Below are 13,204 nucleotides of genomic sequence, written 5' to 3' on the forward strand. Positions count from 1 at the left end.
ACATGGTAGATGCCACATTAAATGAGTAAAGCTAACAACACCAATATGGGTTAAACAACCTCATGCCCTCCAGATGCGATGCACTTAGAAGGACACAACATCACTTCATCCTGCAAAAAAATGTATAATCTGAATCTAATTTGGGGAAATATTACGCAGCTGCAAATTGAGAAACATTCTACTATTAAAGAATATTCTTGTACTCTTCAAAAAAATCACGGTTAGGAAATACAAAGTCTGAGGGATTACTTCACATTAAAGGAAACTAAAGAGACATGACAGCTAAATGCATTTTTAGGGATTTCTCCTGACAGGGAGAAAAAATAAAGCTTAGAGTTTATTTTATAAATATATTACTGGGACAGTTGTTGAACTATGACTATGTGTTATCTGAACAACCTCACAGTATTGTAACCATGTTAATTTTTTTTTTTAAACAGTCTTGCTCTGTCGCCTAGGCTGGAGTACAGTGGAGTGATCTTGGCTCACTGCAACCTCCACCTTCCAGACTCCAATGATGCTCGTACCGCAACCTACTGAGTAGCTGAGAATACAGGCAAGTGCCACCACACCTGGCTAAGAGGGTGGTTTCACAATGTTGTCCAGGCTGGTCTCAAACTCTTGACCTCAAGCCATCCACTTGCCTCAGCCTCCCAAAGTGCTGGGATTACAGGAATGAGACATCACACACGGTCCCTGTTAAGTTTCTTGATTTTTATAACTAGTGTGGTTAAGCAAAAAAAAAAAAAAAAAAAAAAAAAAGTCATTGTTTCTACAAATACACACTGAAATATTTAGGGATAAAGGAGGATAACAACTCCACCTGGCTGGGCGTGGTAGCTCACGCCTGTAATCCCAGCGCTTTGGGAGGCTGAGGCGGGCAGATCATGAGGTCAGGAGTTCAAGACCTGCCTGGCCAACGTGGTGAAACCCCATCTCTACTAAAAATACAAAAAAATTAGCCGGGTGTGGTGGCAGGCACCTGTAATTCCACCTACTCAGGAGGCTGAGGCAGAGAACTGCTTGACTCAAGAGGCAGAGTTTGCAGTGAGTCAATATCGCGCCACTGCACTCCAGCCTGGGTGACAGAGCGAGACTCCATCTCAAAAAAATAAAATAAAACAAAACAACTCCACCTTTCTCTCAGATAGTTAAAAGCGTACATAGATATAAATACATGCAGAGGAAAAACGATAAGGCAAATGAGCAAAATATCAACAATTGGTAAATCTAGGTAGAAGGTATAAGGGAGTTGGTTCCTTGTATTATTCTTAGAATTTTTTCCTGTTTGTTTGAAACTACCTAACAAGTTCTGATTGTAAAAGAAATTCAGGCCAGGCACAATGGCCCATGTCTGTAATCCCAGCACTTTTGGGAGGCTGAGGTGGGTGGATCACCTGAGGTCAGGAGTTCGAGAACGGCCTGGCCTATTTGGTGAAACCCCATCTCTACTAAAAATGCAAAAATTAGCCAGGCATGGTGGCGAGCACCTGCAATCCCAGCTACTTGAGAGGCTGAGGCAGGAGAATCACTTGAACCAAGGCGGCGGAGGTTGCAGTGAGCCGAGATCATGCCAATGCACTCCAGTCTGGTGTCAGAGCAAGACTCTGACTCACAAAAAAAAAGAAAGAAAGAAAAAGAATATCTTTCCATATTCTATAGGATAAATTCCAAACTCCTGAGCATTGCATTTGAATCACTTCAAAATCATAATCCCACTTTGTCCCTCCACCCAGGCATACACAAAATAATCTACTCTCCATTCACACAGCATAACCCCTTGCCAAACCTCCTTGTATTTGCAAATTTCTTTTTGTTGTTGTTGTTTTTTTGTTTGTTTTGTTTTGTATTTGCAAATTTCTATACCTATGTACAGACTTGGAATGCCCTTCCCCTATACTTCTGTTGGGCAATCCTAGTCATCTCAGCTCAAATTTACTTTCTTCATAATAATTTCTTCCTCTGAGCTTCTAGAGCATTTTGAAAAAAGTATGTTGCTTTCCCCACTTATTTAGAGGACCATACTTCTTGGGCCTAAGTATGTAGCAGCTGTTCCACCAGAGTTAGCTAAGTGAGTAACAAAAAAAAATCAGATCATGTGCAATGGGTAGCTTAAAATTATTTTGTTTAAAACCAAACCACAACCACATTTTAAAACTATATCTGCACTTAACTTAATCAGAGTTAAGAATTATTCCCCTAGGCCAGGCGCGGTGGCTCACGCCTGTAATCCTAGCACTTTGGGACGCTGAGGCGGGTGGATCACGAGGTCAAGAGATCGAGACTATCCTGGTCAACATGGTGAAACCCCATCTCTACTAAAAATACAAAAAATTAGCTGGGCATGGTGATGCGTGCCTGTAATCCCAGCTACTCAGGAGGCTGAGGCAGGAGAATTGCCTGAACCCGGGAGGCGGAGGTTGCGGTGAGCCGAGATCGCACCATTGCACTCCAGCCTGGGTAACAAGAGTGAAACTCCGTCTCAAAAAAAAAAAAAAAAAGAATTATTTCTCTAATTTTGGCTGTCAATAATATCTGCAATATTTCAAGCCAATTTCTCATTAATCATTAATATAACTTCTGAATTGTTTTCATGCTTCTGCCTTCCCAGAAGTGTCAACTCTGGATAATGAGAACTGTCCTTTCTTCTAGTTATTTAGTATCTTGAAAGTAAAGGAACTGAGAATTCCACATTTAAAATAAGTCTGTTACCCCAAATTAGTAACTTTCTAATCTGAGCAAATCAGAGAGCGATACTAACATGATGACTATCGTAATTCTTTATAGTTTTAACTCTTTACTAAGGATTTTTAACTCCAAATATGAACTGAATAGAATTTCAGAGTCAATAGAGAACCAATGAATCAGATTTAGGAGGAAAATTAAGATTCTGCGGGGAGCAGCGGCTCATGCCTGTAATCCCAGCACTCTGGGAGGCCAAGGCGGTCAGATCACTTGAGGTCAGGAGTTTAAGACCAGCCTGAACAACATGGTGAAACCCCATCTCTACTAAAAATACAAAAAATTAGCCAGATGTGGTGGCACATGCCTGCAATCTTAGCTACTCAGGAGGTTGAAGCACAAGAATCACTTGAACCCAGGAAGCAGAGGTTGCAGTGAGCGGCAATCACCCCACAGTACTCCAGCCTGGGCGACAGAACAGGACTCTGTCTCAAAACAAAGAAAAAAAGACTCACAAAAACTTAAGATTCAATACCTTTTATTCCAATTTAATAAACCCATAAGAGATTCTAGGAACAAGAGATGTAAGTCACAGTCTTAGGCCTTAAGGATTTCATATAATAAAGGGAACCAAACCAACTAGATAGTGCCCAAAAATGTACAAAATGCTGTGGATATTCAGAAAGACAGTATTTGAGATGGGCTTTAAAATATAAGTTTTACAACAGAAATTATATTCTGGGCAGAGAAAGAGGAGAGGAGAAGAGAAGAGATCCAAGCACTTACAGAAGAATATAATGGACTCAATAAAAGAAGTGTATCTCATATCCTTTGCTGGAGAAACAAAAAAGTACAAATAAATGATTAAATAATTACCAAGAATTTCCAAAGAAAAAGGGGAGCCAATTAATGTCAAAAGCTACAGAAGAGTTAAACAGAGTAAATAGGAAAAATAAAGACAAGGTTTTTCAATTTCACTTAGATACTTGTGGCCTTACCTCAATGGTGAAGTAAAAAATTAGACTGTGAGGTATTCCGGCTTGGAAAAACAAAGGTGTCTCAATATAAAAGACTCATCATGAAAAAGAACAATTAAGGCCAGGAGAAACAGAGATCTAAGGGAAGACGTGAATATGTATGCTGCCAGAGGGAAAGGTGCCAATGGAAAGATAAGGAAGTTACAGAAAGTGATTGGAAATAAAAGCATGGAAAAAGGAAAATCGAGCCTTTGGCAGGAGGGGGCGCTTTTTTCGTCTGGGGAGGAGCACTTCTCTGAGAGATGTGCAAAGCAGTTGAGGGATCCTGAGTGGGATGGGAAAGAAAGTGCCTGCAAACTTGTGGAGTACAGCCAGTTGAAGGAGAGGAAGAAAGTCACCAAGAGACAAAAAGAATTCTAGCAGCAACGAGGGTTTATTAGCTGGACTCGAAAATACAAATTTGCAAAGATCCAGGCAGCACATCTGGTGACTCCCCAAACCACCTCAGAAGGCTGGAAGGCCATGGGGAGAGATCTGCCTAAGTTACTCAGGTTGGTAGGGCCTAAGACCCATACCCAGCCAGCTCAAGCTTCTAGTTCAGCACGTTAGTGACTATGCTGGCTCCTTTTTCAACAAAATTATCCTAAAGTTGGTTATATTTAAAACCTAATGGCCACTTTTAAAGTCATGTTCTTAAAACAATGTAATGAGATACTTTTCCTTAAATACTAGGACAATAAAATAATTTTTTACATATAAAACATCATCAACTGTGAAAAGTCAGAAGGATTAACTGACACACAAAACTCAGAACGTCACTCACCTGGCGGCTTCAGGAAAACCCATCTTGTAGAGTGTTACAACCACCGCCCCTCCAAGGCCTAAATTATGCTGCAGAGCCACCTTTGCACCAGGAACTTGCCTCTTTCCGGCTTCCCCTCTCAGCTGCCAGCAGAGCTCCGCACACTGAGCCAGACCTAACAAATCGAACACAGAGCACTGAGTCTGTTGAATTAGAAAGCTGCCTCCCCCAGCTTTCTCAAGCCAGAAAAAGGATGTTTGTGACTTTAAATTAAAGCATTTGATTAAGCCGAGACCACGCTTGTCTAAATACTGTAGTAACTTCTCTTAAAACACTGAAAGGGTTTTGTAGCTATTTTCTGTCTAAATTTCTTTCCTGCACTCTTTAAACTTAGTCAACCTGTTGTTTTCCAGCATGTTAAAAGAGAAAACACTGAATCTACAATTCTCTAGTCCAGGGAAAACTGCTTAAAATTAATTTTATTTTACCATTTTTAATGTATCAAAAGAAGATAAACAAGGATTTGGAAGTTTACATTCCCTAAAAAGTTTAGCTGGTATGGGAAATTTTTCCTATTATTTTCTCCCAAGTAGTTCTCAACGAGAATGTGTTGTTTTCCAGACCTATTCACAGCTACTCACAAGAAAAGCTCTGGATTCACAAGGGTAACATTCTGTCCCCTGGATAATAAAATCAAAGCTGTTTAGAGCTGAAGGGAACTTACTGATGTGAACACTGAGAAACAGAAAGGTTAAATAATCTGTGGTCACAAAGCAGGCTAATTCCAGAGATGAGGTTAGTTGAACCCATGATTCCAGATGTACAATTGTTTGCCTTTCCATCAGACCAGCTATTGAAGGGACACTGGGTTAAGAATGTTCTATCAGGATAGACTGGTCTGCAGATCTACTACTTATGTTGCCTGTTCTTCCATGCACATCCCCAGCCACAACTTCCAATTCCAGAGTTCCTGTGACAATTTCCTATATAAACTCCAACTTCCCCAAGAAATTTAATTGCTGCTTTTCATTTCTAAGCAATGTCTATATATTTACACACCATGTATCTTAAATACTGTTTAAAAATAGGTAGCTCCCAGTGTGGAAAACATAGCAAGACCTCATCTCTGCTAAAAATAAAACTTTTAAAAATCAGCCAGGCATGGGGGCACATGTCTGTAGTTTCTAGCTACTCAGGAGGCTGAGGAAGGAGGATGACCTGAGCCCAGGAAGTCAAGGCTGCAGTGAGCTATAATCATGCCACTGCACTCCAGCAGGGCAAGATTATAGGGCGAGACCCTGTCTCAGGGGAAAAAAAAAAAAAAAAAAAAAAAGGAGATAGCTCCACACCTGGTAATAATTTTTTGAATTATGAACCTTTTAGAAATAATGAAGAAGGTCAAATTGAAATTATTATACCCAAACTTGGGGGCAATCAGTTTTACTGGAAATCTGCCTTTATAAAATGTCTAAATGAATATGTAAGACAAAAAATATTCAAACTGGTCTTAGATACACTGCTAGTTGTCTTCACAAAAGAATAGATGCAATTCACAACTATTTGAGAAAATACTCAATGTTGTCATTGATCAAACAGATATCATTTTATGCCAATCAAATTGGTAAGAATATTTTAAAATGGGAATAATCAATGCAGGGGAAACTATGACAAGATAGCCACCTCCATATAGAACTGGTCAGTTTAAACCTAGACCACTTTTTTGGAAAGCAATGTACAAAGTTATTAAGAGTCTTTAAAATGCCTTCAAAACCATTTCATGGAAATAATCAAATGTAGGGAAAGTTTTACACACAAAGCTATCAGTTCATCATATTGTTGTAAGTGAAAACCTAGATAATCTATAAGTGAAATAACTGGGGAATGGTTATGAAGAGGCGGGCAAAGGGACCAAGTTCTCCCTGGCCCTCTGAAGCTTTGCTGAAAAATCAACTTGTAAAAGTCAGATTAATTATAGAAAGGGCATACAGATGTATTTAACATATATACACAGGAGCATTCAGAATGAAGATCGAAAGATATGGGGGAGGTTGTCCATTTTATGCTTAAGTTCAACAAAGTATGGAACAGCTATATAGAAATACGATTGGACAAAAGGTATATGATCTAATGCCAATAGACTGAGTGGAGAAACCCAGCCAGGCCCGTCCCTCGAGATTCTTCTTGATCTCTCTGAACATGCACTCCTTCCTTCTGGGTGTGGGGCAGGACCCTTTCTGGAATGGGGGTCTTATGACCTATAGTCAAACAAGATAGGTCAGATAATTTCTTTATGGCCTGTTTTTATACAGAAAGATGAAGGGAAGTTAGAGTAGTATTCTAGGTTTTACAACTGGCTTTGGGGAAAAGAAGTTCTGGTTTCCATGACCTGCTTTGAGGAAGAAGGATTCTAGTTTCTATGTCTGGCCTAGGATGGGGGAGGTGAGGAGGAGAATGGGACTGAGAGACAGGAGGTCAGGAGAAGGCCACAGAAAATTTTTGCTTCTGAGGCTTTTATTTTGGCATATTGTTTTCTAAGCCCTAACAGTTATGTAAATTATAAGCTAGATGTAAAGAGAAAAAGCAAGCTGTTCTTCCTGTCTACTCAACACATTCATAGCACACTTCTGTGACCAGATGTCGGGAAGGTGAGGAGTTCTCCCAAATAACAAATCGATTCTTTTACAGACACTGACAAGGTGTTCTGTAATTCATTTCAATTCTAACACTATTTACCTGGAGACAGTGTCAGATTCCATGGGTTGAGGGCTCAATCCCACCAGGCTGCTCACATTTCAGATGCCAAATGCAAGTCTAGGCCACCTGTACTTTCAACCAACTGGTTGCAAACCATCATCTTGCTGCAAGATGTTGGTCAACCTTTTTATATGAAAGTAACTGGCCTAGGACTCAGCTACATAGATAAGGGTATACAATCTGGTTGCTTATAAAAATAAACCATTCAAACATATATCAAGCACTTTACCAAATGTGAAAGATAACAGAGAATTCACGGTGTAATGTAAATGCAAAGTGTTAACAAAGACAAGGACACTAAGTGCTATGAATAACCACAGAATGGAAAAGCTATAGGGAATAACATTTTTAGTTATTATCTGAGGTCTTTTCTTCCTTCTGCTTGAAACTATAAACCTTCCTATACTATCCAGATGGCCAAGTACAATAAAGTCATAATTCTGCTTTATTTTCAAATTAGACATCTAAATGCTTTTCCAAAAACAACATTAAAAAGCATGGTTTTCTACTCTCAGAGCCTGAATTTTTGAGAAAGAAAAGGCTTGTTGAGCTTCAAAGAGCAAAAAGCTTTCACAGACTCAGCATAGACTGAAGAATGTACATGTATAATAGAGCAGTTTTTCTCTCCAAAAGATATAAAATTATGTATCACATGTAAAATATATTTCAAAAACAAAAGTAAAATACAGTAGTGCCCTCACATCCATGGTTTTACTTTCCAATCTCAATTACCCTCAGTCGATTATAGTCCAAAAATATTGAATGAAGAACGCCAGAAATAAATAATTCGTAAGTTGCATGCTGTTCTGAGTAGCATGATAAAATCTCACACCATTCAGCTCCATCCCACCTGGTTTGTGAATCACCCCTTTGCCCAGCATATCCAAGTGGTATACCCTACCTGCCCATTAGTCAGTTAGTAGCCATCTTTGGTATTAGAACAACTGTGACGGGTCCTGCAGTGCTTGCGTTCAAGTCATCCTTAGTTTACTTCATGATGGCCCCAAAGTGAGAGAGGAGTGAGGTGGCAATTCAGATGTGCATGTAAGTGCTTCCTTTAAGTGAAAAGGTGGAAGTTCTCAACTTAAGGAAAAAAATTGTATGCTGGCCGGGCGCGGTGGCTCAAGCCTGTAATCCCAGCACTTTGGGAGGCCGAGGCGGGTGGATCACGAGGTCAAGAGATCGAGACCATCCTGGTCAACACGGTGAAACCCCATCTCTACTAAAAATACAAAAAATTAGCTGGGCATGGTGGCGCGTGCCTGTAGTCCCAGCTACTCAGGAGGCTGAAGCAGGAGAATTGCCTGAACCCGGGAGGCGGAGGTTGCGGTGAGCCGAGATCGTGCCATTGCACTCCAGCCTGGGTAACAAGAGCGAAACTCCGTCCCAAGAAAAAAAAAAAAGAAAAAAAAGAAAAAAAAAAATTATATGCTGAGATGGCTAAGATCTATGGTAAGAAAGAATCTTCTATCCATGAAATTGTGAAGAAAGAAAAAGGGGCCAGGTGTGGTGACTCAGGCCTGTAATCCCAGCTTTTGGGAGGCTGAGGAGAGAGGACCAACCACTTGAGCCCAGGAGTTTAAGACCAGCCTGGGAAACATAGGGAGACCCCATCTCTACAAAAGAAAAAGGAAAAAACATTAGCTGGGTGTGGTGGTGTGCACCTGTGGTCCCAGCTACTTGAGAGACTAAGGTGGGAGGATCATTTAAGCCCTGGAAGTAGAGACTGCAGTGAATCACGTTTGCACCAGTGCACTTTAGCCTGGGCAACAGAGCAAGACTCTATCTCAAAAAAAGAAAAAGAAGGCATGATGGCTCATGTCTGTAATTCCAGCACTTTGGAAGGCTGACACGGGCAGATTGCTTTAGCCCAGGAATTTGAGACCAGCCAAGGCAACATGGTAAATCCCTGTCTCTACCAAAAATATAAAAAATTAGCCAGGTATGGAGGTGCGTGCCTATAGTCCCAACTACTTGGGAGACTGTGATAGGAGAATCAACTGAGCCCAAGAAACAGAGGCTACAGTGAGCCATGATCATGCCACTGCACTACAGCCAGAGCAACAGAACGAAACCATGTTTAAAAAAAAAAAAAAGAAATAGAAATAAAAATTCAGGGCCTTCTCCTAGTTATCTCTAGCTAGCAATGGTATCTAGAGTAGACACCATCTCCTGGGCTCCATTTGTCCTGGCACAAATAGAGTTTAATGATAAAATTTAACTCTTCTCACATCGCAGTGGTAAAAATGCAAAAACTCTGGGCAATGGAAATAAGGATGGGTGGCCTAGAGGATATGATGAAAGGTAAAATAGAAGCTTCGGTGAAAAACTAATTAGCCCTTACTGACTTGCTGGTTTTTTAAGACCTTATATTGGATTTAGGTATTGCCAGTCATCATCCTAGGATTTATTTTGGCAACCTCTTATAGAGTAGAAGAGCTAAGCCATGGTTTGATTTGAAAATGCTAAGGTCCCTTGGCTAAAATTCCACTTATTCTCGCATCATTTTCACCCAAATTCTTAAGACCTAAGAAGTTTATAATGCTTTTAAAAGTACTGAAACATGTAAACAAAAATCATAGATAGACTAATAATTTATGTGTCATTAAAAACATCAAGAACTATGTGAATGCAGAAAAAGAAATAATTACTTCCCACAGGAGATCAGAGCGTCTTATAACAGAATTGAAAGGATCTATGAATTCATCAAATCTAAGGCCCAATAGATGGGCAAAATTCTCCTTACAACATTCCTATCAAGCTGTTACATGCATTTTTTGTGCACAGGCTCTGTGACGGTAATGCATGCTCTCAGGGAGCAACCTATTCCATTTTTGAGAAGCCATGTTAGAAACTTCTGTCTTGTATCTGGCCAAAATCTACCTTCCAATAAATTCTCCCCAATGATCCTAATTCTTCCCACATTAAACAAATGTATTCCCTTTGCTCTATGGGAAGTTTTCGATGTTAAAGGAGCAATAATATATTCAACTATCCCTTTAAATATGCAAAATCATGTACTGGGCACTGTTAAAGGTAGAGAGACAAATGAAATATGAATCCTGACTTCATAGGTTCTTAAACAGGGAAGATTTTTTTAAAGCTTATAAATAATATATACTATGAGCATAAATGTCAAAAGAGAAGTACTAAGAAAGTATGGGAGTTCAGAAAAGGGAAAGATTAATTCAATCTATGGAAAGAATCAGCGAAACAGGAAAAGCTTCATAAGGTAGGTAACATTTGAGAGAGCACTTGAAGATGGGCATTTCCACTGAGGAAAGGACGCTGAAGCACAGTATAATGGTTAAGACCCTGGACACTAGAAATACATAGCCTGTGTTTGAATCCTAGCTTTGCTGCTTTCTAGCTTGATGACTTCATGCACATCATTTAAACTCTCCATTCCTCTATTTTCTTATTTTGTAAAAGAGAAAAATAGATATGAAAATTGAATGCACTCGGCCAGGCAAAGTGGCTCACATCTGTAATCCTAGCACTTTGGGAAGCCAAGGCGGGCGGATCACCTGAGGTTAGGAGTTCAAGACCAGCCTGGCCAACATGATGAAACCCTGTCTCTACTAAAAATACAAAAATTAGCCAGGCGTGGTGGCAGGCGCCTGTAATCCCAGCTACTCTATAGGCTGAAGCAGGAGAATTGCTTGAACCCGGGAGGCAGAGGTTTCAGTGAGCCAAGATAGCACCATTGCACTCCAGCCTGGGGGACAAAAGTGAGGGGGTGATGGGGAAGGAAAGGGAAGGGAAGGGGAGGGGAAGGGGAGGTGAGAGGGGGGAGGGGGAGAGGGAGGGATAGGGAGGGGAAGGAAGGAAGGGAGGAGAGGAGAGGGGAGGGGAGAGGTGAGGAGGGGAGGGGAGGTAAGGGAAGGGAAGAAGGGAAGAAAGAAAGAGTGAAGGGAAGGGAGGAAAGGAAGGAAGGAAGGAGAGAGACAGAAAGAAGAATGCACTTGTACATGAAGAGTACTTAGAACAGTGTATTATTATTGAGAAAATAACAAAGGTAGAGTTTGTATAGGCAAGAAGGAATTAAACCTGTTTGGTAAAAACAAACAGTTTGGTTTAAACATGCCTCCTCTTTCTGCATCTCCTTACCTAAAACTCAACTAGATAGAAATGCTGGCAAAACACCAGGCATGTGATGGGGATTTAGCAAATCTTCATGATCCTGCCAACCTTCTTCCTCTTTTTCTCTTCTTCATAGTTCTGCTTTGTGCTTCTCCTATAGCACATTCTGCCTTGTCTTATAATTACTTATTTAAATATATAAGAATTTGTGTTCTTGTATTACCTGCCTCTTATACATTTCCTAAGGCCAGTGGTTACCTTGTGTATCCTAACCCTAGCCCCCAAATCTGGCTATGCATGAGAAGCTCTGGGGGAACTTTAAAAATATACAAATTGTTTAGAAGCGACCTAGACCCAAGAAAATTTCTACAAGTAGGACAGGAACATAGATAGATAGATAGATAGATAGATAGATAGATAGATAGATATAGATGAGATAGAGAGCTAGAGAGAGAGAGAGAGCATATATGTACAAATATATATAACATATAAATATATATATATAGTGTATGTGCACATATATATATATATATATATATGTATATAATTTTTTTTTTTTGAGACAAGGTCTGGCTCTACCAGGCTGGAGTGCAGTGGCATGATCTCAGCTCACTGCAACCTCTGCATACCGGGCTCAAGCCATCCTCCCAACTCAGACTCTTAAGTAGCTGGGACTACAGGCATACACCACCATGCCTGGCTAATTTTTACATTTTTTGTAGAGACAGGGTTTCACCATCTTGCCCAGGCTGGTCTCAAACTCCTGAGCTCAAGCAATCTGCCCGCCTCAGCCTCCCAAAGTACTGGGATTACAGGCATGAGCCACCACACCCACCCAGGAACATATATTTTTCAAAGCTTCAAGAGGCTTTGAATCAGTCTATGAATAGACCTCATATTTGATAGCCAGTGACCTACAGTACCTAATGATGAGGTGAGTGCACAATAAGTCATTATTGAACTGATGTTGACTGAACAACAGAAGATCAGGACCTAAAACTAGCTTGAAGCCTACTGGAAAGGCACAGAGGCCTTTCTTAAAGGCCTAAAAGGCCAGGCTGAACTACGACAAAAGGCCAAACTAAAAAACCAACTTCTAGATTCAAAGCAATCAATAAGCCCTTGTCAGGAGCTTTATCTCAAAAGCACTTTCATGTCCTTTTGGTAGATTGCAGACATTAATATGGATTTTTTTTAAAGTAGAAATAGCTAAAAATAAACTAAAGCGGGCCAGGCGCGGTGGCTCAAGCCTGTAATCCCAGCACTTTGGGAGGCCGAGGCGGGTGGATCACGAGGTCAAGAGATCGAGACCATCCTGGTCAACATGGTGAAACCCCGTCTCTACTAAAAATACAAAAACATTAGCTGGGCATGGTGGTACGTGCCTGTAATCCCAGCTACTCAGGAGGTTGAGGCAGGAGAATTGCCTGAACCCAGGAGGCGGAGGTTGCGGTGAGCCGAGATCGCGCCATTGCACTCCAGCCTGGGTAACAAGAGTGAAACTCCATCTCAAAAAAAATAAAAAAAATAAAAATAATAAACTAAAGCCAATTTTTACTTTTTTTTTTTTTGGTACAGTTCCGGGTCTTGCTTTGTTCCCCAGGCTAGTCTTGAACTCCTGGCTTCAAGCTATCCTCCTGCCTTAGCCTCCCAAAGTGCTGGAATTATAGGCATAGGCCACCATGTCCAATCTTTATTCATTTAAAACAAGTGATCAGGCCGGGTGTGACAGCTCATGACTGTAATCCCAGTACTTTGGAAGGTGGATCACTTGAGGTCAGTAGTTCGAGGTCAGCCTGGCCAACATGGTGAAACCCCGTCTCTACCAAAAATACAAAAATTAGCCAGGCATGGTGGCGGGCCCCTGTAATCCCAGCTACTTGGGAGGCTGAAGCAGGAAAATCAC

The 13,204-nt window shown here is 40.7% G+C and overlaps 1 protein-coding gene across 4 annotated transcripts in view; it reads right to left on the bottom strand.

Moving 5' to 3' along the window:
- Positions 1-13,204, bottom strand: part of SCP2 (sterol carrier protein 2) — a 105,740-nt gene that overhangs the window by 32,944 nt on the left and 59,592 nt on the right. For all 4 annotated transcript variants that reach the window (XM_032296978.1, XM_032296981.1, XM_032296977.1 and 1 more), the window contains one exon: positions 4,483-4,636. In XM_032296978.1, the coding sequence (XP_032152869.1) occupies positions 4,483-4,636 (154 nt within the window). The remainder of the gene's footprint in view (positions 1-4,482; positions 4,637-13,204) is intronic.

The sequence above is a fragment of the Sapajus apella genome, unplaced genomic scaffold (assembly GCF_009761245.1).
Source record: "Sapajus apella isolate SASKATOON/1434 unplaced genomic scaffold, GSC_monkey_1.0 scaffold36, whole genome shotgun sequence".
NCBI classification, from domain to species: Eukaryota; Metazoa; Chordata; class Mammalia; order Primates; family Cebidae; genus Sapajus; species Sapajus apella.